At 41.6% G+C, this 22,450-nt stretch overlaps 1 protein-coding gene across 3 annotated transcripts in view; it reads left to right on the top strand.

Annotated features, from left to right (window-relative positions):
• The window catches only part of LOC144693936 (F-box only protein 36-like), a 58,875-nt gene extending 37,760 nt beyond the window's left edge, over positions 1–21,115 (top strand). For 2 of the 3 annotated variants that reach the window (XM_078564182.1, XM_078564183.1), the window contains 3 exons: positions 7,770–7,882; positions 12,726–12,898; positions 20,842–21,115. In XM_078564182.1, coding sequence (XP_078420308.1) covers positions 7,816–7,882; positions 12,726–12,898; positions 20,842–21,015 — 414 coding nt within the window. In that variant the 5' untranslated portion in view covers positions 7,770–7,815 and the 3' untranslated portion in view covers positions 21,016–21,115. Of the gene's footprint in view, positions 1–6,445; positions 6,499–7,769; positions 7,883–12,725; positions 12,899–20,841 lie in introns of those variants that run through there. The other variant, XM_078564181.1, reaches the window with a different exon arrangement.
• Positions 21,116–22,450: the final 1,335 nt, after the last annotated feature.

Raw genomic sequence — 22,450 nt, 5'->3', positions numbered from 1 at the left:
ACAACTACAGAATTTCCGAGGTGCAGAGGGATCTAGGTGTTCTTGTGCATGAGTCACAATAAACATTATTTTGCAGGTACAGCACGTAATCAAGAAGGCTAATGGAATGCTACCCTTTATTACGAGAGGAATTGAACATAAAAGTAAGGATGTTATGCTTCAGTTATACAGGGCATTGGTGAGACTGCATCTAAAATACTGTTTGCAGTTTTGGTCTCCTTATTTAAGGAAGGATGTAAATGCATTGGAGACGCTTCAGAGGAGGCTTACAAGATTGATACTTGGAATGAGCAGCTTGCTTGTCTTATGAGGATAGGTTGGACAGGCTGAGCTTGTTTCCGCTAGAGCTTAGAAGAGTGAGGGTGACTTGATTGAAGTATGTAAGATCCTGAATGGTCTTGACAAGGTGGACATGGAAAGGATGTTTCCTCTTGTGGGTGAGTCCAGAACTAGGGACGCTGTTTTAAAATTAGGGGTTGCCCTTATAGGACAGAGAGGGGGAGAATTTTTTTCTCTGAGGGTTGTGCGACTTTGGAACTCTGCCACAGAAGGTGGTGGAGGCAGGGTCACTGAATAGTTTTAAGGCAGAGGTAGACAGATTCTTGTACGGAAGGGAATCAAAGGTTATCGAAATAATTGCAATGTGGAACTCGAAACACAAACAGGTCAGCCATAATTTTGTTGAATGGCGAAACAGACTCGAAGGGCCAAATGGCCTACTTTTGCCCCTATTTTGTGCGTTCGTACGTACTTCCACAATACACTTCAGAATTACAGATTTGATGATGCCTGTTTGCAGGCCCTTTAAGCGTACACAAATCCTACTTGTTCTTTCTCACAAACTTCACAATCACAATAGTCTGTTAATTGATTTATCTAAAACAAATGTGTTATTATTGTCTTTATTACAGCATTCACTACATACTGCAAAAATATAGAGGGGGCTTTTATTTGAAGAACTAAAGGCCTGCACAATTCTACAAATTGCATTTATTTAGTCTTTAACGGAGGAGAACAACCCAAGGCATTTCACATATGTGTAATTAAAAAAAAAGGACACTGAGTCAAAGAAGGAGATATTAAGAAGTGGTGATTAGAAACTTGGTTAAAGAGATAGTTGAAAAAAGGGCTTGAAGGAAGAGAGGGAGATGGAGAGACAATGGTTTAGGGAGAAAATTCCACAATACAGTTGATCAAACTTACATGTATATTGCCAACTTGCTTGTTTTCCTGAACTTGTCAGTATGCAGGTAGATTTTTATGTAGAAGTCCAATTGATATGGAAAAATATAACTTTATGCTATAAAATGGCCAACAGTACGGCTGATGATAGATGAAGTTTCTCTTCTCACCTCATTAATAGGATTGAAAAACACTCAAAAGAAGTGCAGGCATCCTTAGGCCCTAGAGAAGGTATGAATAGCAACACCTTTAGTAGGAATAGGATTCTAAGTCGTTCACCACCATTTTCAAGGTGCTACCGGAAAGAGTTTTGCCAGGCATCCTGTTCCAAAGTCCTGCAGAGTGGGACTGCACTTACCTGGTTTCATTTTTATCTATCTAATTGTAAACAGAGAATTACCAACAGCTCCTCTTCCAACTCCCCCACCATTATCTCTGGTGTCCTCCAATGGCTTCCCTTGGCCCCCTCCTATTTCTTGTCTGTATGCCACCCCTCGGCGACAGCATCTAAAAATGCAATGTCAGTTTCCACATGTACGTTGACAACACCTGGCTTTACCTCAACACCACCTCTCAACCCTTCCGCTGTCTCTTAACTATCACACTGTGAACAGTTTTTGACCCCTTATCTAAGGAAAGATATACTGGTATTGGAGGCAGTCCAGTGACGGTTCCACTAGGTTGATCCCGGGTATGGAAGGACTTTCTTATGAGGAGAGGTTGTCTAGGTTGGGCCTGTACTCATTGGAGTATAGAAGAATGAGAGACCACCTTATTGAAACAAATTAAGATTCTAAGGGGGCTTGGCAGGATAGATGCTGAGAGCTTGTTTCCCCTTGTGGGAGAGTCTAGGACCAGAGGACATAATCTCAGAGTAAGGGGTCACCCATTTAAGACAGAGATGAGGAGGAATTTCTTCTCAGTGTAGTTAATCTGCGGAATACTTTACCGCAGAGGACTGTAGAGGCTGGGTCGTTTAGTATATTCAAGGCTGAGATAGACAGAATTTTAATCAGTAAGGGAATCGAGGGTTATGGGGAAAAGTCAGGAAAGTGGAGTTGAGGATTATCAGATCAGTCATGATCTCATTAAATGGCGGAGCAGCCTCGGTGGGCCGAATGGCCTACTTCAGCTTCTACGTCTTATGGTCTTATACTGCTTGTCTGACATCCAGTATTGGATGGGCAGACATTTCCTTCAATTTAATGTCTTTGGCCTCCACCACAAACCCTGCTCCCTAGCCTCTGACTCCATCCCTCTCCCTGGCAACTGAGACTGTTCACATCCTCATGTCATATTTGACCCTGTGATGAGCTTTAAACCACATATTCGAGTTATTATGAAGACCACCTATTTCAACCTCTGTAAAATTCGCCCTGCCCTAGCTCATCTGCTGCTGAAACACTCTTGTTACCTCGAGCACACTCCTGGCTGGCCTCCATATTCTACCCTCAGTAAACTTGAGGTCACCCAAAGCTCTGCTGCCTGTGTCCTAACTCGCACCAAATCCTGTTCACCCATCGCCCATGTTTTCAAATCCCTCTATGGCCTGGTTGCACTTTATCTTTATAATGTCCTCCAGCCCTACAATCTTGTGAGATATCTGTGCTCCTTTAATTCTGACCACTTGAGTATCTCCAATCTTAATTGCTCCACATTGGTAGCTGTGCCTTCAACTGCCTCGGCCCTCAACTCTTGGAATTCCTTTCCTAAACCTCTCTGCCTCTCTACCTCGCTTTCCTCCTTTAAGGCACCCCTTAAAAGCTACCTCTGTGATCAAGCTATTGGTCATTTCCTTTAGTGTCTTCTTATGTGGCTCAATAATCCTTTTGTGAAGTGCCTTGGAATTTTTTTTATTATTTATTTCTTTCATCACCTACACACCAAAATCACACTGCATTTAATTTCCGAGACAGATATAAGGGTTAGTTTGTAATGTGCTCTCAAACAAAACCCATCCTCTCAGCAGACACTTTAACACTCCCCTGAGCCAAGAGTCCACAGTGTCTGATGACACCTTTGAATCACTTCATAGCGCTCTGGACAAGCTTGCCCTTGATTCATCTCAAGTCAAAGTCAGCAAGGCATAAAGCTACTGTCTGCGTGGAGCTCATGGCATACCACCTAAAGTATTCAAGTACAGAGGAACTACTGTGGTTAGGAAACTCACTAGCCTCTTTTGCTTAATCTGGAAATCGGGCATTGTGCCCCAAGATTACAAGGACACTTCCATAACTCACCTGTACAACTGGATAAGAAGCAAGACCATTTGTGACAATCGTGATACTTAATTTCTCTCCACAGCAGGAAATATTTTTGCAAGTGTTACTCTTAATAGGATTCTCACTCACTTTACAGACTGGGTATACCCAGAATCACAGTGTAGCTTTCGTGCTGGAATCATAGAATAATAGAAAAGTTACAGCACAGGAGGAGGTCATTCAGCCCATCTTGTCCACGCCAGCCCGAGGACACCCAGGTGCCCTTTCTAATCCCACCTTCCTGCACCACTATTTGCCATCTACTTTTCAGCATACTCTCATATGCACTTAAAGGTCTCGACATAGGAGTACAGATTCAGTTCAGGACAGATTGCAACCTCTTCAATGTGCAAAGGCTCAAGGCTCACACAAAAATCACAGCTACTAAGTGAAGACTTGTCTGCTGATGTTTGTGCTCTCATAGCACACACTCTGGAGGACATCCAGCTGTTTGTTGACCACTTAGCTCAAGCAAAATACAATAAGTCTGAAAAAGATAGATCTTGTACTCACCTGCCACCGGCCACAAACACCAAGATCCCTTGGTCACAATCAACAATATGGCACCTCGACTCAGTTCAGAAGTTTTGCTATCTTGGGGGTATCCTTTCCAATAATGCCAGGATGGATGATTCAAAACACAAATGCCATGATATTTTTGAATGTCGGTGCAGGCTCGAGGGGCCAAATGGCCTATTTCTGCTCCTATTTCATTTGTTCGCATGTTCGTATGAAATTGCCCATCGCCTGGCAAAAGCAGGCTAATCCGCAGCCTTTGGAGAGAGTATGGAGTTTGTCTCAAAACAAAGATCCAAGTTTACCAGGCAGTGGTGAGACAAGGCAAACTTGCCAGTGTCTCACAAAGCAACTTAATGCGACCCACCTTCACTGCTTAAAATTTATTTGCAACATCAAGTGTCAAGACAAAATCCCTAACATTTGAAATCCTTGCAAGGTGCCTCATACCTGCTATCCACACCATAAGACATTCAAAACTTAGATACAAAGATATTCTGAAAGTCAGTCTCGGAACCTATAGGTTGGACCTTGCTTCATGCGAAAAAACAACCCTGAACAGATCCAAATGGATAAGTCTTTGTTATCAAGCAATCTCAACATTTGAGGAGAACCAAGTCAGGTCCCTACAAGTGAACACGCCATAAAGGAAGTGTCTTCATCCACCCTCCAACAATAACTTCATAGGTAATATTTGCAATCAGATCTGCAAATCAAGATTTGGTTTAACATCACACATGAGACAACAGCAACTTAAATGATGAACAACTGATCTTCTTTCTGATACTGAAGAGACAGGAGAATCCATCAGTAATGGCACATGGACTCCATCGGTTCAAAAAGGCAGCTCACCACCAAGGTCAGTTAGGGATGGGCAATAAATGCTGGCATTGCCAGCGATGCCCATATCTGAATACATAACATAAAAAAAGGCCTGCATGATTTCCTATTCTTTCTATGCAAATTTTGCGGTTTGCACAGTCACGCTTATTAGTGGGCAATGAAGGCAAGTAGTTCCATGGCCTGCCAGAAAATGTGGTATTTTTGGTTGCTACGCCAAAAATTGTTGTTATAGTTATTGCCTTTTTTTTGGAGGAACAAAATGATGATTAAGTATGCCAGGAAGATTTGCCTGCGCCAAAGGCAATTCGCCTTAATTGCCTTAACTTTGGAGCCATGTTTACAGATCGAAGCACACCAATCTGGAATTGCTGGGTAGAAAAGTGGCTTCATATACTCCAGTTCACCAGTGAAACAGTGAAGCAATTTTGCCATCTGCTGGAACTTGATATGCAAACTATCTTAATCACAGGAATGGCACTGCCAGTGGCAGTGAAGGAAGCCACTATTCTTAACTTTGATGCATTCAACTTAGCAGAAGGGACATGTGTGATATGAGTTAGTCCTAAGTGTACAGCATATTCTTCATAATACAAGCCACTGATACTTTGTTCACCAAAGCAATCAAATATCAGTTATCCAACAAAAAAAAGCAATATGAGAGGGCACTCCGAATTTATAATCCAGAATTCACTAAAGTCCAGGAGGGAATTAAGGACATCCAGACTCCATGGCAATCATAAAACCCAAGTTGTTGCACTGCAGCAGTGTGACCAACAATACAGGATCATGCAGGTTGTTACACAATTTTCAGGCAACAGTAACAATTATTTTATTTTAAAGTAATCTTCTATGTCTCATGGCAGATTTGGCAGATGGTTTCCTGGAAACCAAAGCTATCCTCTGCAACACTCTGATGGGAAAATACCCAGTCCTCTATCCAGCTCTACCTGATGGGAAAATACCCTGGCCCTCTATCCAGCTCTACCTGTGTCCCCCCGTCCCCCCCCAACCAGCTTATATTTCACCTCTTTTCTATTTTTACTTAGTTCTGTTGAAGAGTCATACGGACTCGAAACTTTAACTGTGTTCCTCTCCGCAAATGCTGCCAGACCTGCTGAGTTTTTCCAAGTATTTTTATTTTTGTTTTGGATTTCCAGCATCCGCAGCTTTTTGCTTTTAACCTTTTGGCATGTTGGCTGGTATTGGTTGAGTGGCAAGAAAGTAGACATGCTGACATCCTGAGAGAGGGCAACTGCACTGTTCCCACAAAGATACTACATGGGGCTGGGGCTCAGCACGTGCACTGATATAGAGAAGAGCTGAGTGTAGAAGATGAGAGATGTCCTCAAAACCTCTATCCATTTATTCCTTCAATCTGCTTCTCCAAGGCAGAGCACAAGTTCGAGCCCAGAATCTGCATGCTAGCCTTTGAGTTTCTACCTATACTCCTATACTCTGTTGAAGAGTCATATGGACTTGAAACATTAACTATGTTCCTCTCCGCAGATGCTGTCAGACCTGCTGATTTTTTCCAGGTATTTTTGTTTTTGTTCTGCATTTTCCAAGATAAGCTACAGAGTAATAATGCCTTGAGGGACAGCACATGGGCTTGAAGCAGACTCCTCCACTCAGTCAGGCATTATGGTGAAACTCCTTGACAGACTTTCCACTCGTGCTAGATGTTTCATCACATGCAGTAAGCGTCTTAATTGTAACATATAATACTCTGACGGGGTCTTAACAAGGTGGATATGGAAAGGATCTTTCCCCTTGTGGGAGAATCTAGAATCCATATATGCTGGCCCCAATTTTTATGGAGAGGCAGGGAGGGGGACCAGTTGTTGGAGTGAAGATTCGAAATCAAGGTCCTGTAAATTTAATGACCTGCCCAGCAGCCAACCCACTTGACAGGCTGGTAGGCTGTTGGGCAGGAAAGCCAGTAGTAGAAGGCTGAATCTGGAGACAACTGGGGCGATCCCTGACAATTGGGAAAGATCAGGGCTAGGTGAGGGGGGAAAGGAGTCAGAGCCTGGCACTCAGGACAGTGGGAGGCAAAGATTAGGGTTTGATGAGGCGGGGATATGGCTGCTCACAGCAGCAAGGAGAGGCCAAGAAACAGTTGAATGTTACTGCTGCTCCCAGCTCTCAAGCAATGCTAGAAAGAGCACTTACCTGCTTGATCTGGCAGCTCCCATCTCCATTTTGCTGCCAGTTTCCCCATGCCTTGGGAAACCCAGCTGACCAGCATTAAATGTAAACCAAGCTGCTAAACTGTGCTGTGGGAACCTGATTTAAGTATCATAATGAAGTGTCCCGCATCTCTATGGTTGGACACAGACAAACCATGCAAACTACTGCCATAAAACTGGCTCTAAGTGTGTACATGCCAGGCGTCAAGTTTCCCAAATTTTAAGTTTTAACTCCATTCTTCTGTCTGTTGGGAGGAGTTTAACTTTCATCTACTGTGTCGAAAGGCCTCATTTTGGGCCGTTAAGCTTGAGTGGTTCCATGATCAGGAAAATTGATCTCATCAAAAATTTCCCCTTATTTCTTTAATGATTAGGAAAGTCAGGCAGGGTATGTAATGAACAACTGTTTCATTATGACTTATTTTGCATCCTCACCAGAGTTGAATTTCATCCCCGCACTGTGGGGATAAATACCCAAAATTCTTTGGGTATTTATCCATATTAGTAATGAAAGAAATGGGACTATTCGAGATGTAAGATGAAACATTCCTGTCAAAGCATTTTTTTATTTTAAATCTATTGGGATTTAGTTAATTCATTAATCTTTTTCAATTTAAGCCTCATCAAAATTAGTGCCCAAATTTGGTGCACAAATTTGTAAGGGAGCAGAAGGCAAAAGCTTTTGCCTTCCCCTATACCAAGATTCAGGTGTACAGTACAAGTGAACTTTTTGTATGAAGTTTATGTTGTGACAACCTGTAATTCTATCCAACCACAGGTCACCTGGAGATGGTGGAAGATTTCTCTTCGAAGTGAATTTCGAAATGTGTATCCTGGAGAACAAAAGAACTCTTACCAGGACTTCTTGGATAATTACACCCAACAAGGCAAGTGAGTTTATGGTGCCAGATAAGTTTCATTTGTTGCACATTTTGACGTGGTGAAGGATATAATTAAGATTACAACGTGCACACGCACACACACACACTTTGTAACATTTTTTCATTCGCTTTTATTATTGTCATTACCACCATCCTGTTACTGCTGCAGACTTACGTTCCTTAAATGTGCCATTTACTTGATTAATCAATATTTCATTATCCATTCATAAGCAGCTTAATTTAGCTGAAAAAATGGGATTTATTTTTTTTAAAGAAAGTTTTGAAGTGGATAGAGTTAGGTGGAATCTTATTTTCCGATACCCATTTTCAAAATGAAGGCCTAGCGGTGAACCTGGGAGGACTCAGTGGAATGTGGATTTTAACTCAGAGTGCATTTTGAGTGAACTGGATGTGTGGGCTAAGCAGCAAACTGGCCTGAAGCCATTAATTTGAGGACAGGCCATTTTAACCCCCATGTCTGGGGGTTTACATTTACATTTCATTGGTGAGCTGCCAGTGTGAACACACTGGGAACAGACAGCCTGCCCACTTGTTAGAATTTCCTATGGATTTCAAGAGGCCTATTTAAAGAGCAAATGCACCTCTTAAAGAGAATTTGCATCCACTGCTGCCAGATTGATCTGTGATACTGCTGGAAAGTGAACATTCTTGCCCATGTTCTCTGATGCCTCCCTGGAGATATTATTGGAAGAGTTGAGGGCCAGAAGGAACATTTTGTTTCTCAGCAGTACAAGGAAGATTTCTGAAATATTCATAAACCAGGCCCAGAGAATAGTGGCAGAGATGGTCAGTTCAAGGAGCATCACCACAATGTGGATTTAATGTAGGAATCACTTCAATGGCCTGACAAGAGTAACAAGGTTTTGAATGGCAAGACGATCTCCATGTAATACTTCCCCTCCCTGGATCACGCAACTTATGTCTTTGTGCAATGAAAGTAAACTCCCAATTATAAATGATATGTGATCTGCTTATGGGAAGACCAATGAAATTTAACTCGATGTATCTTCTTGCCCTCACCACTTCCAATAATATCTCCAGGGAGACATCAGAGAGCAAGGGTGAGAATCTTCACTTTGCAGCAGCAACACAGACTATTTTTTTAAGATGGACATTCGACCTTGAATTAGGCCTGTTGAGGTCCACTTAAAAATTCCACTAAGAAGTGGGCAGACAACCTGTTCTGAGACTTGAAATTTGTAGCATCTATTGCCCTGTTTTTAAATCCGAAGAGCAGAAGAAGGGCATACTTTGTGATGCTTGCAATAAGACTGTAACTGAAACATTGCTTCACATGTTAAAATATTGTAATGTGGTTTGTTGCTCAGTTTCTCCATGTGTAAATGACTGAGTAAATAAGGAACAAAAAGATACTAACAATGAGTTTCAAGGAGGCCTCGCCTTTCTTTATTCTTTGTATTTCCTTAACACTCAATATACATGACCCTTTTGTCATAATGAGTTAATGGTTCCAGCTTTGATGGCCACCTCATGGTCACATGTGCTACTTGATTAAGTGCAATCTTATAAAACGATCAGAGACATGTTAAGAAAAGGAACATATCCATGACACCTGCATGTTATGAGTCTATTTATGTATAATAGTAACAAGCCTAATGGTGAAATGATACTTGGTATTTCTTATTTGATGCTTGCTACATTTAAAATGTACAATGCTAGAATTGATTTAGCAACATACACTAGCATGGAAGAACATAAGTTTGCTGGTAAACTTTCAGATTGGAAACATTGGGCAAACTGCATTGTTTTCTCAGAAGAGCCATAAGGATGTTTTGCAAGGCTAGGATGTTGCCATATGTTTCCACACTTAACAAGGGAAACCTTGTGCAACCCAGCAACTTCTTTTCTCATATGCTCCCAGGTTTAAGCCACAGGTGAGACTGAGGCCCAGATTTTTACCACAACGGAGAGCCTCTTCATCATGGCAGATGTGGCTGAAAATTGAGAGTCCCACCCCCGAACACAGCAATTTCCATTTTCATGGGGGCGGGAATGAGGGTGAGCGTGTTTCGCTCATGTGTGGTTTATGAAGGCAGCTGGCCATTTAAATCATCAGCTGCCTCCACTTAAATGGGATATTGGTAGCCTTGGTGTGTGAAACCCAGGCCTGAATTTTACCTTTGGCGGGTGCACACACGCGATCAGCGTGTCCAGGAGGGGAAACGGTCCCCCAACGGTGACCAGCCCCCGACTGCGATTTCACACCGTCTGGCCAATTAACAGCCAACCAGCGTGAAACGCACGCTGAAAAGCTCCGCTGCTGGGGTGGGGGTGGGAAGAGGGTGGGCGATGACGTTTCAGTGGGTGCGGGTGAGTGCTGCGAGAAAGCTCCCCGAAGGCAGACAGCTGCCTCATCAAGCTGCAGACGTGAAAATGATCAAATAAAGGTTTAAAAAGCTGCAAAAAGATGTCCATGCATCAAGCACCTGAAAATATAGCTGATAAAAATGCTGTCTGCCGATATTTATTTTAATTTTATTTCATAACGGAAATTCCATCCCGCCGTTGGATGAGGTTTGTTGAAAAATGTAAAAATGGACAGGCTGATTCACTGTAAGGTTGGACGGGCCACGAAATATCGGAGACAATTGTGCTGTTAATTAGCTTAATAGCCCTCTTAATTGTCGGTGGGCACGCTTCCGGCTTTAACGTGCGCCCGCCGAGCGAAATATTGCGCAAGTGTGCAATGACGTCGGGACACTCATCCATGGTCTTCTCACGCAATTTTACGCTCGATTGGGTTGGGCACACGCCCACCTGTGGGATGTAAAATTCAGCCCCCGGAGTGCAGGTTAGAGCAGGTAAGAGCCTATCTGAACTTCGTGGGTTAATTTGGATAGCAGGAGAGGTAAGGTATCCCTTTTGGATTTGGTCCCAGGACACCTTTGGGGGAGGACCCGTGGCATTTCGGGGATGTCAGGTGCCCTTTGGAATTGTTAAACGTAAGCATAAATGTGCATAAAAAGTGCACAAAGTCAACAGATCTGTCAAAATCAACTCTCAAAACTGTCAGAAGAACCTGTCAAGAGGATCATTCAAAACGAGCTGTCAAGGTATTTAAAAGTCTTGTCCTTTAAATCTTTGGGGAAAAAATGTCTGGAGTGTTTAAAAAAAAATGATTGCTTGCTATTTCACTCTATTGACATAAACCTGAGGGTTTCCATTAGTGGATTAGTGCTGCATGACTGATTTCACAACTATCCATTATCACAGGTGCCTGCCATTTCAAAGGATTTTTTTTATTCATTCCTGGGATGTGGGTGTCACTGTCTAGGCATTTATCACCCATCCCTAATTGCGCTTGAGAAGCTGGTGGAGAGCTGCCTTCTTGAACCGCTTTAGTGTGATAGTGGTATTGTCGCTGGACTAGTAATCCAGAGTCCCAGGGTAATGCTCTAGAGATGGAAATAAGTGTTCTTAGTGATGGTGCGGCTATGTGGTTCAAAACTCATCTTGTGGTCATATACAACACCAAGGCTGCAAACAGTCTGGTTCAGCCTCAGACAGTTTCCAGGGACAGGGATGTGAGACCGGTAGCATTGGTAAGTGTGTGAACTTGAGGTGATTGTAAAGCATGAGTCCTGATTGCTGATGGGTGAGTGATGAGGCTGTAGTGCATTGAGCATTTTGAGAGGTTGGTGATGCAGTGGGTAGAAGATGTCATTTGATGCACTCACTGACCTTGACCATTCATATGAGGTGACTGAAATTTTCCTGGCACTGCAGCCAGGTCCCCAGATCCAAACTTCGTGGATTGATTTCCATGGCCACCTTTTGGAGAGTACGTCTTGAGAGCTTCCTAGCCCCCTTTCTCCTTTTGACCTTAGGCCTCCTGTACCACATCAGAGAACCTCTCTCTGGCCTGTTGCTCCATTTGCAGTCTGCTTCCTTCCCTCAAAGACTTTGTAACACTGTTGCAATAACTAGTTAAGCATGAGTGCACCTCCCCTTTAAGAGGGGAAGGCTCCCTTTAAAAAATACTGGCAAGCTCTGCCACACTACCCCTTGGATCTATGCTGAGCATGCAGCCAGCATGAAATGAACAGGCAGAACAAAGTGTGTATACTGCTTGCCTCAACTCGACAAAGCACAGTATAATTGCACATTGCGAATCCTGCACCTGTTAAAGGATCAAACTGAATTTTTATCCCCAAGTTTTTTATGAACTAAAATTAGACATTGGCTGCAATTGTGGAAGGGAAGGAGGTTGTTTATCAGCTTTTATAAAAATTCAGGTTTGAAGTGATGTGGTTTCACTCAGCTTTGAAGCACATACCTTGCACTCTGGAGTTTAGATTTAGCAAACAATCATCAGAGAAAAAGCAAACAATGTTACAAACTTTGAACAGGTTGCAGTTAAACATTAACCATTATTAATCTTTTCAATTCACTAATACCATGGAATCAGACTTACAAAACTGATCCAAATTTGCACAATGTTTACTGAGGAGGTTGCAATAACATACAGGTAACCAGGGTAAGTGAAAATCAGCAGGTACAGGACTCTGTATCTTTTAAGTTTCTGTAGATTTACTGAAATTTGTGTTTGAAAGCTTCCCAAAAACAGTGCATCTAAATTCAGATGTGCTCTTTAGAGCTGAATTCATTTCATAATCGCAAAAATAAGCTCCGATTGGCACCAGGGAAAATTACTACAGACACAGCCTATAATCTGCATCTCGGGCATTACACACTCCCCACTGCTGATATTGCAACCTTTAATAAAATTATATTTATAAAAAGAATAAAGGTTAAAGATAATTATTGCAATGATATTTTCTAAACACCTATTTCTTTGTTTTGAATTTTAGTTCACGTTGGTGTGATTTTTGGCAATGAAGTCCTCAAGTATGTTTGCAACCTATGTCAACATCAGTTTGATTATCTCAATCGCATTCCTGAAGGCCTGCTCATGTACATAATTTCATTTTTGGAGCTTGAGGATATTGCCAGACTTTCCCAAACATCCAGAAAATTCGAAACGGTAAAATATTTTTGTTACTAATTTTTATTAGTATTTCAGAAACCTGAAAAGTTGGAATAATTTGGTTTTGTATCATGTCTTGCTTCATTTCTAATTATCAATGGAAGGGAGATCAATGAAAATAATCACTCAATTTTGTTTATGTCTTGCCATTGACCTAAATATAGTTAATGGCTAATTTTCTGAAATCAGAGTTTCCCATTTAAAAGGGCGATGGACACCAAGATATCACATTAGACAGGAGAAAAACAAGGTGCATGAAGGATTGAGAGAGGCAGATAGCACTAGAGTAAGAAATAGTAAGGCATTAGGTGGGTCCATACTAAAAGGGAATGTAGTATGGTCTTCATTAAGTTTACAGTGCGTATATGTATACGTACAAAGCGTGGCTTTGTACATGTAGGTGCCAATAAATTCAGTAAGAAATTTGGGAGCAAATTATTTACCCGGAGACTGGTTAGAATATGGAATTAAGGAGTAGTTGAGGCAAGTACCATAAGTGCATTCAAGGAGAAACTAGAGAAATATATGAAGAAGGAAGGAATTGAAGCATATGTTGACAGGGTTACATAAAGTAGCATGGGACGAGACTTGTATGGAGTATAGATTAGCATGGTCTAGTTGGGCCAGAATGGCCAGTTTCTGTGCAGTTACTTTCTTTACACCTACATAGAACTATCATTTTTTTTCCAATATTACTGTGGGATACCGTGAATCTAGCTTGTGGGGGCTGTGTGTATGTTGTGTGTTTGTGTGACTAATTTACTTAAACTGAAGACAGTCAGACTGCAAGGTTTAAATCATCAAAGGGAGAGGTGTAAAAGCAGGCATTTTGAAGTGGAGATGGACGAGTTAAGATGGAATCACAGTAGATCAGTCTGAATAGGAATTTGCATTAGGAGATGGATAAGAGTTAAATTTTTAGCTGTTGAATTTCAAAGAGAAATAACAGGAAGTTTTACAGCTGGTAAAGATCATAAACAAAGCAAAGTTATTAAGTTTATTTTCCCTACAAGTGCTAGCCATAATGACAACATGGGTCAGAAATTTTCCCCCGTCAGGGGTGTTGTGTGGGGGCGGGCGCGAACCCGATTAGTGCCACCATTTTACATGAGCAAGCCAATTAAGGCCCGCCCATTGTGATGCACAAAAGAGTGCAGAGGAGATTTGTTTCAGTCTTAAACTTTCAAAGAAAGGATTTTTAAACATTTGGAACATGCCCCCTCTTGTAACAGTGTCACAAGAGCTGGGACATGTTAATGAAATTTTGGAAAAAATTTTACTGATTTTTTAAACACTTCATGAAACCCCATCCCGCCCGTGGATGAGGTTCCATGAAATATGCGAAGGCCGCCTGGGCTCTTCGCCTGCCCACCAACCTTAAGGTTGTACGGGCAACTCATTTAATTGTTTTAATTAGCTTTTAACAGGCCTTAATAGGCCTTTGACAGTTCAGCGGGCCCGCAGCCAACTCAGCTACGCATCCGCCGAACTGACAATCTAAATGACACGCGGTGACATCGGGATGCTCACCTGATGTCAACGTGCGTCATTTTACGCATCGACGAGCGGACCCTAACCCCCCCCTCCGCTCGCCGAAAGGAAAATGCTGCCCATGAAAGATTTTTTGATTCTGGGATAGATAACTTTCAAAAGAAGGTTAAGAATAATGGGTTTAAAAAGATAAAATGGGAGAAAATATATTTATGAAAAGATTGAAAGCTGTATGAGGTGAGATCTTAGAGTGTGCTATGAACAAGCAGCCTCTAGCCACCCCAGAGAAGTGCTTGCTTGTTCCAGAAAGCAAGATTTTGTTACAAATCTTGTATTTCCATTGTCGAGTGAGAGGGCGAGAGAAGCTTGTGAAATTCCTCCTTAATAGCAACAATGGGTGCCTTGCGGCAATATTAGTGGATGTTTTATAGATTAAGAACCTCTTGGGACTGTTGCCTGTAAAGGGGTGTTTATTTGCAAGTCTAGCTAAGTAGAAATCTTCTCAAAAATATTATAAGACTAACTTTAACCAGGTAATTGTAATCTTGTGTTTTCTTTTCCTTTGTTAATAAATGTTTTAATTTAATATTTAAAATCGCCAGAAGTGGTAGTGGAGTCTTTACTTTTACTTCAGTTCACATACCTTCTCGTAATAAAAATACAAATTGCAAATTGTTGTGATAACTTGGCCAAGTTTTTCTTTGGGATTTGGTCAGCATAGCAAATATCACTTGCCATATCATAACAGTGGGAGATGGCCTCCCATAACAAATGAATGAAACTGGTCTATCACTTTCTTTTTCGGCTGCTAATGCTGTTCTAAAGGAGGCCTGTTATTTCAGTTGCTAGACCGTGGTGCAGAATAACCGTGACAGCATGTATTTAGTACCCGGACCTTCTACCGTTCTTGAGGCCTGCCTCTTCTCCTTGCCCCATTGTGATGTCATGGCATAGAGATGTGTGGAGAGCCGTGATTAACAACTCTCAGACAACAAAAATGGTATATGAAGAGAGAGAGAGACACTACTGTTAATGCTGATACCCCTGCTTGCAGTTAGAGCCTTCGTCCTCTTTACAAAGTGAAATTTTGCAACATTTAGCATATCATCATGAATCACTGAGGCACTTCAGAATGCTTTCAGCTTGAACCAAACTCCTGAAATGTGTCTTCAAAATGTACACTTTGTGTTCTATGATAACTTGAAGGGAAAACACACCTTGTTATAGCACTGCTACATAGTCTCGTTCTACCATGGCATTTGGTAGAGACCTCTGGTATTGCTGAGTTTCTTAAAATAAAGGCATCAAGGTAGCCCACTGAAAATGAGCATTCAATTTTATGATTGAGTGCTGCTGGTTGCAAATTGGGATATACATATTGATAAAGGGGGCATGTATGGCCATGTAGATGCAATCTACAACTCTTTGGACCTTGGGAAAATCATGTCACTCAGTTAAATGGCATATCATGTCATGTTACTGCTGATTCTCCAAGGGGCAGAATATGAAATTGCTAACTTAAGAGAACACAACATCTGGAATTTACTTGGTGCATCTATACACCCTGTTAGATTTATGTTACAGTTGTCCCTTGTAGCAGCCTGGAATAGCACCATGGATTCAAAATTAAAATTAACAGTCACTATAACATGAATGGTCTTTGGCAGAGCTGTGCATGATTGTGGCTGCAGGGCAACTAATAGCATCTGATTGAACTCTCACTTTTTTGGAGCAGATAGGAGCACCCCTGCTTGTTTAATCTGACGGGGGGGGTAGAGGCTGTTGATGTATCAGCAGATAAATCCATTGAGGTTCAAGTACAGTTTTCTCAGCCTGGTCATCCTCAGCTGCTCTTCCTTTTCTTCCAAGAAGCAAAGATAACAAGGAATTTCCATTAGGCACTCCATTGTGCACTTTCTGAAATGGGAAGAGGGCAAGTGGTAGATCCTGAGGAAATAGTAGAAGGGCAAAGGCAAAGTAGGTGGCAATAGTAAAAAGCTGATCCCCACCCATCCCCTGCTTTTCCATTCAAAATAGTATCTAGCAATCCTGGACACCAGTGAATTATAGGAACATAGGAACAGGTATAGGCCATTTAACTTCTCAAACCTGTTCCTTCATTCAGTGAGATCATGGCTGATCTGTATCGTAACTCTATATCCCTGCCTTTGCCCCCATACCCTCTTTGGATCACAAATACCTATCAATCTTAAATTTAAAATTGACCATTGATCGTGCGTCAATTGCCATCTGTGGAAGAGAGTTCCAAACTTCTACCATCCTTTGTATGTAGAATGTTTCCTAATTTCACTCCTGGACAGTCTGGCTCTAATTTTTAGACTCATCTCCCTAGTCCTAGACTCCCAAACCAGCTGAAATAATTTCTCTATCTGCTGTATCTGTTCCCTCAATATCTTGAAAACTTGGATCAAATCATCCCTTTACCTTCTAAAATTCAAGGAATATAACCCTAGTTCGTGTAATCCCTCCTTATAATTTAACTCTTGGAGTCTGGGTATCAATCTAGTAAATCTATGCTACACTCCCTCCAAGACTAATGTACCCTTCCAAAAGGTATGGTGCAGAGCTACTCACAGTACTCTAGATGTGGTCTAACCAGGGCTTTATATTGCTGAAGAATGACTTATCTCCCCTTGTATTCTCCTCTACACTTTGTACTCCAGGTCAGCATTCCATCAGCTTTTTGATTATTTTCTGTACCTGTTCTTGATATTTTAATGATCTCTGTACTTGGGACTCCACTGTTTCTAGCTGTTCACCATTTAAAAAGTGTCCTGTTCTATTCTTTTTAGGTCCAAAGTGGATGGTCTCATATTTGCTTACGTAGAAATCCATTAGCCAAAATTTTGCCCATTAATTTAATCTATAAATATCTTTTTTTGTAATTTTGTGCCTCCATTTACACTGTTTATAATGCTTCCTAACTTTGTGTCATAACCAAATTTGTTTTATGGCTTTCTATCACCACATCTAAGTTATTAATAAATATAATTAATACTTGAGGCCCCAACACAGATCCTTGTGATATGGCACTAATCACTTGTCAATTAGAGTATCTGCTCATTATCCCTACTCTCTGTCTCAGGCCACTTCGCCAATTTCCTAACCAGATCCATAATTTGCCTTAAATTCCATGGTCTTCAACTTTAGCTAGCGGTCTCTTATGAGGGACATTATTGAATGCCTTCTGGATGTTCATGTTGTTATGACCCCAGCTGAGGTTCCCCTGGACAAGCCTGATCCCAGAGAGGAACCCAACTTGATAGATCCTAACTTCTATTTGTTTGTTTAGATATGTGGATGGTGGCTACGTGGATGGTGGCTACTGAACAGAATCACAGAGGTCAGCTGATAAACTTTTAACAAGAGAATAAAACATTTATTTAACAAGAAAAGATGAACTACATTACAATACTCCTTCACCCACAACTATACCTTTACTTCCTTTAATATCCCAGGATGCAACCATAAGGTCCAGGGAACTTATCAGCCTTTAGCCCCATTAGTTCCCCTAGTACTTTTTCTCTAGTGATAGTTATTGTATTTATTTCCCCCCCCCCCATCTTTTGCCCCTTGATTATTTAGTATTTTTGGAATGCTATTAGTATCTTCTACTGTGAAGACTGAAGCAAAGTATTTATTCAACTCCTCTGCCACTTCCTGGTTCCCTATTATTATTTCCTCAGCCTCATTCTCTAAGGGGCCTATGTTCACTTTAGCCTCTCGCATCCTTTTTATATATTTAAAGACGCTCTTACTGTATGTTTTTATATTACTTGCTAGTTTACCCTCAAAGTTTATTTTCTCCCTCTTTATTATATTTTTGGTCATCTTTTGTTGGTTTTTAAAACTTTTCCAATCTTCTGGCTTACCACTAATCTTTGCTACATTGTATGTTTTTTCTTTTAATTTGATACTGTCCTTAACTTCCTTGGTTAACCATGGTTGGTCAATCCCCTTCCATGAAACCTTCTTCCTAACTGGGATATATCTTTGCTGAGAGTCATGAACTATTTTCTTAAACGTCTGCCATTGTTCATCATTCTGCTCAACTGCTTTCCTGGTCCACTCCAGCCAACTCTGCATTCATGGCTGGAGTGGACCAGGAAAGCAGTTGAGCAGAATGATGAACAATGGCAGACGTTTAAGAAAATAGTTCATGACTCTCAACAAAGATATATCCCAGTTAGGAAGAAGGTTTCATGGAAGGGGATTGACCAACCATGGTTTAAGTTTAGCACAGTTGTTTCCGACCCGAGTTTCTCACTCTCAAACTGAATGCTAAATTCTACCATATTATGGTCACTGTTTCTTAGGGGATCCTTTACTCTGAGATCATTTATTAAACCTGTCTCATTACACATTACCAGATTCAAAATAGTCTGATCTCTGGTTGGATTCACAACATATTATTCTTAGAAACTGTCCCGAATACACCGAATTCTTGCTCATGTCTACCTCTGCCAATTTGATTTTCCCAATCTACATGAAGATTAAAGTCACCCATGATTAATGTACTGCCTTTTTTACATGCCCTCATTATCTCCTGATTTGTTCTCTGTTCTACAATATTGCTACTGTCAGGGGGCTTATAGACTACTCCCACCAGTGTCTTCTTCCCCTTGTTATTTCTTACCTCCACCCATAATGGATTCTGCATCATCTGATCCAAGATCCTTTCTTGCTATTGTACTTATTCCATCTCGTACTAACAAGCTACCCCACCATCTTTACCTTCTTACCTGTCCTTTCGAAAAGCCACATACCTCTGAATATTTAGCTCCCAGCATTGATCTCCTTGTAACCACGTCTCCATAATGGCTATAAGATTATACCCATTAACCCCTATTTGTACCGTTAATTCATTTAACGGCATTATAATTCATTTAAGAACTCCTGGATCCGTCATCAGAAATGACAGTTGAAAACGCTCTGAATACAAAAATGGGCAAAGATCTATCTAATACCATAGAATCCGATAACCTGCCTGCCCAATTAATGCCACAAAATCAGACAGGCTCGAGGAAAAACTTCAGTCTTAGCTGTCTAGACTTGTAAAAAGTGTTCCTGTCCCCAATAAGAACATCTTCATTGGTGAGCACAACAAAGTTTGGGGAAAATGTATTTGAATTAATTTCAAATATCAAGCCTGTATTGAGCGCAGTTCTCATTTTGAAAGAAATTGTGTGGAGCATTGCTGTAACCAATAGAGGGTGCTGTTGAAATGTGTCTCAGAATATTGAAACAAAAATGATTTAGACTGCAGTATAATCAGACTGCTACAGTGGCTTTACTGGCGAAATCAGGGACTACATACTTCAGATTACAGTCAAGTTTGCATTAAGCACGTCACACAATTCACTATTTTAATTAACTTTGGTTTGCTGTTAATATTATAATTAACGAAAGAGTGTACAATATGTATCTAGGCTTTTCTGAATACATATATATGAACATACAAGTTAGAAGCAGAAATAAGCCACTCGGCCCCTCGAGTCTGTTCCACCATTCAGTAAGATCATGGCCAATCTGAATGTATAAAATTGGCTCTCTTCACAGAATCACAGGATTTCAACGGCACAGAAAGAGGCCCATCTTGTCTGCACCTGCTCTCCAAATGAGCATTATGACCTAGGGCCATTGCCCTGCCTTTTCCCCGTACCCCTGCACATTGTTTCCATTCAAATAACCATCTAATGCCCTCTTGAATGCCTCGATTGAACCTGCCTCCACCACACTGCCAGGCAGTGCGTTCCAGACCTGAACCACTCGTGCGAAAAGAGTTTTTTCTTATGACAAATTAGATGATTGAGATTCATGTTTTTCTTCAAATATACTTTCTTCATAAAATTCATACATTAACATTACATAACAGTTCAAAATTTGACATTACACAAAGTGTAATACAGATCAGCTTCTTTCGATAGTGTATGTGAGGTGCCTCACTAAACTTGCATTCCAAATGACATTTATAATGTACATTTATATTTCATGTCAAACATTCTGTGGTGCATATAGCCTGAGGTGTCTTACACTGGTTCCAACCCCTTGGTATACTATGGTGGGAGGGCCTTAGACACAGTGGCCTTTCCCCATTGAGCCTTTGCAGCAGCTGCCCTAAGCTTTAGTTCACATGTGATTTTTCTTATAAGAAGGAAGCTGACAAATTCAACTTGCTCATCGGTCTCCCAAACCACATTTGCTCATGTTCTTAAGGGCAGTATGTAGAAGAGATATTTGATGGAAGGGGTGGGATGGTGTCAAAAAGAATATTACGGTGAGTGACTTTTTATTTTCCACTTTCAAGTAACTTGTTTACACTTAAATATTTAGAAATGCAAAATAGTTCTGTAACTGGCAGCATTTTAATTAAGACATGTTTAAGTAGTAAACCGCTGAGTGCTGATTCTGCTTTGCTTTCTCTGTAGGCGTGCAACTCTGATAAACTCTGGGAACATATTGTTTCAAGATACTGTGACACCATAACCCCAGAAATGAAAGCATTGGCTTTGGAGGTTGGTTGGAAGGAGATCTTCTTCACCAACAAACTCCAGCTGCAGAAAAAGATCCGACGAAGACGACAAAAAGCTGAGATGACATGACGATTTAATACCATGAGTCATAGACTTAATGCTGCAAACAAAGCTGTTGGTTATGCCAGAAAGTTGTTTGCTTCGTTGTCATTTGTATTTTCATTTAGCTTTCTCAAATAGCACCTAGTGTTTTAATACATCAATTCATGTTAGACATAATTGTTTAGTAAGCCATTATAAATGTGTGACGTATTGATGCTGTTTTCTTCAGATTCATTGGCAAAGAATTTGGGCAGCATAGCGCTCATATGTCAGGGGAAAAACAGCCTCAAGTCCCCAAAATGATCAGCAGGAAGTATCCGACTCATCATATTGGGTAAGGACAAAGAAAACAGGTTCATTACCCTTGGCTGAAGCAGGCATAGACCCTTTGCATAGGCAAATAAGGGGCTTCATGCATGCTTGAGGTCTCCCCAAATTGATTTGACAACCGAACCTAGGACCCTTGACCATTGATCTGTCAACCACGAAATGTCCAACCCACACATGATTCCAGGCCTCTTGTTCCTATGGTTTGCCACCAGCTACTGCTACTCCAGCTGCCCTCAAGGCTGCCGATACCCTGGGTAATGGTCATGGCAGTGGGTCCGTCCACTGCTGGAGAGTTGACTGCAACCATCCCTTGGCCATTTCCATGAGCCCTGTCAGGATTAAATCCCAATTAGCCACTCTACTGGCTGCTGTTGGAGTTCCTGGCTCTTGCAGGGGGAATTTCCCACAGAGTTTCTTCTGCAGGGCAGATGCCCCGACATCCAAGAGCTAACAGCCAATCTGAGGCTGGCAGCTCCCCAATATCGGCAAAGCCATCAAGAGGAGTGGCCACTGCCGGTACTGCAGTAGGCCCAAGGATGAGGATCATCGCCGGAGCCCTAGTAGGTGGGATGAGATTGCTGGGGCTAGTCAGGGAGGCCCTAATGAGGTGGGAGAGGGGGATTGGTGTAAAGGACAGGGTTGTCTTCCCACAGGTCTCTCCCTTGCCGCCAGCAAATCCCTTCATTAAGCACAGGGTGCCCGAGAAGGAAGGAACCCCACCCCCAACCAGTACCTGTCAGGTAGCCACATAAGAACCTCAGCAGGTCTGGCAGCATCGGTGGAGAAGAAATCAGTTAACGTTTCGAGTCTTCATGACCCTTCGGCAGGTCATGAAGACTCGAAACGTTAACTAATTTCTTCTCCACCGGTGCTGCCAGACCTGCTGAGTTTTTCCAGGTAATTCTGTTTTTGTTTTGGATTTCCAGCATCCGCAGTAGCTTTTAGCTTTTTGTTTTTATCACATAAGAACCTCAGTGGACCTCTGTGCAGGAAGGTTGTTCTTGACCCTTCCTGCCCCATACTTACTTGAGGAGGAGTTAGGAAGATGATGGACTCTCCAACCCAAGCCTTCCTGCCTCTTTATACATCCTGCTCCGCCTGCCAACCTGCTCTCAGGTGGAACATTAAATTC

Source organism: Cetorhinus maximus, chromosome 19 (genome assembly GCF_964194155.1).
Source record: "Cetorhinus maximus chromosome 19, sCetMax3.hap1.1, whole genome shotgun sequence".
Classification (NCBI taxonomy): Eukaryota; Metazoa; Chordata; class Chondrichthyes; order Lamniformes; family Cetorhinidae; genus Cetorhinus; species Cetorhinus maximus.
Note: the sequence above shows the minus strand (reverse complement) of the source record. Positions and strands in the feature narration are given on the sequence as shown.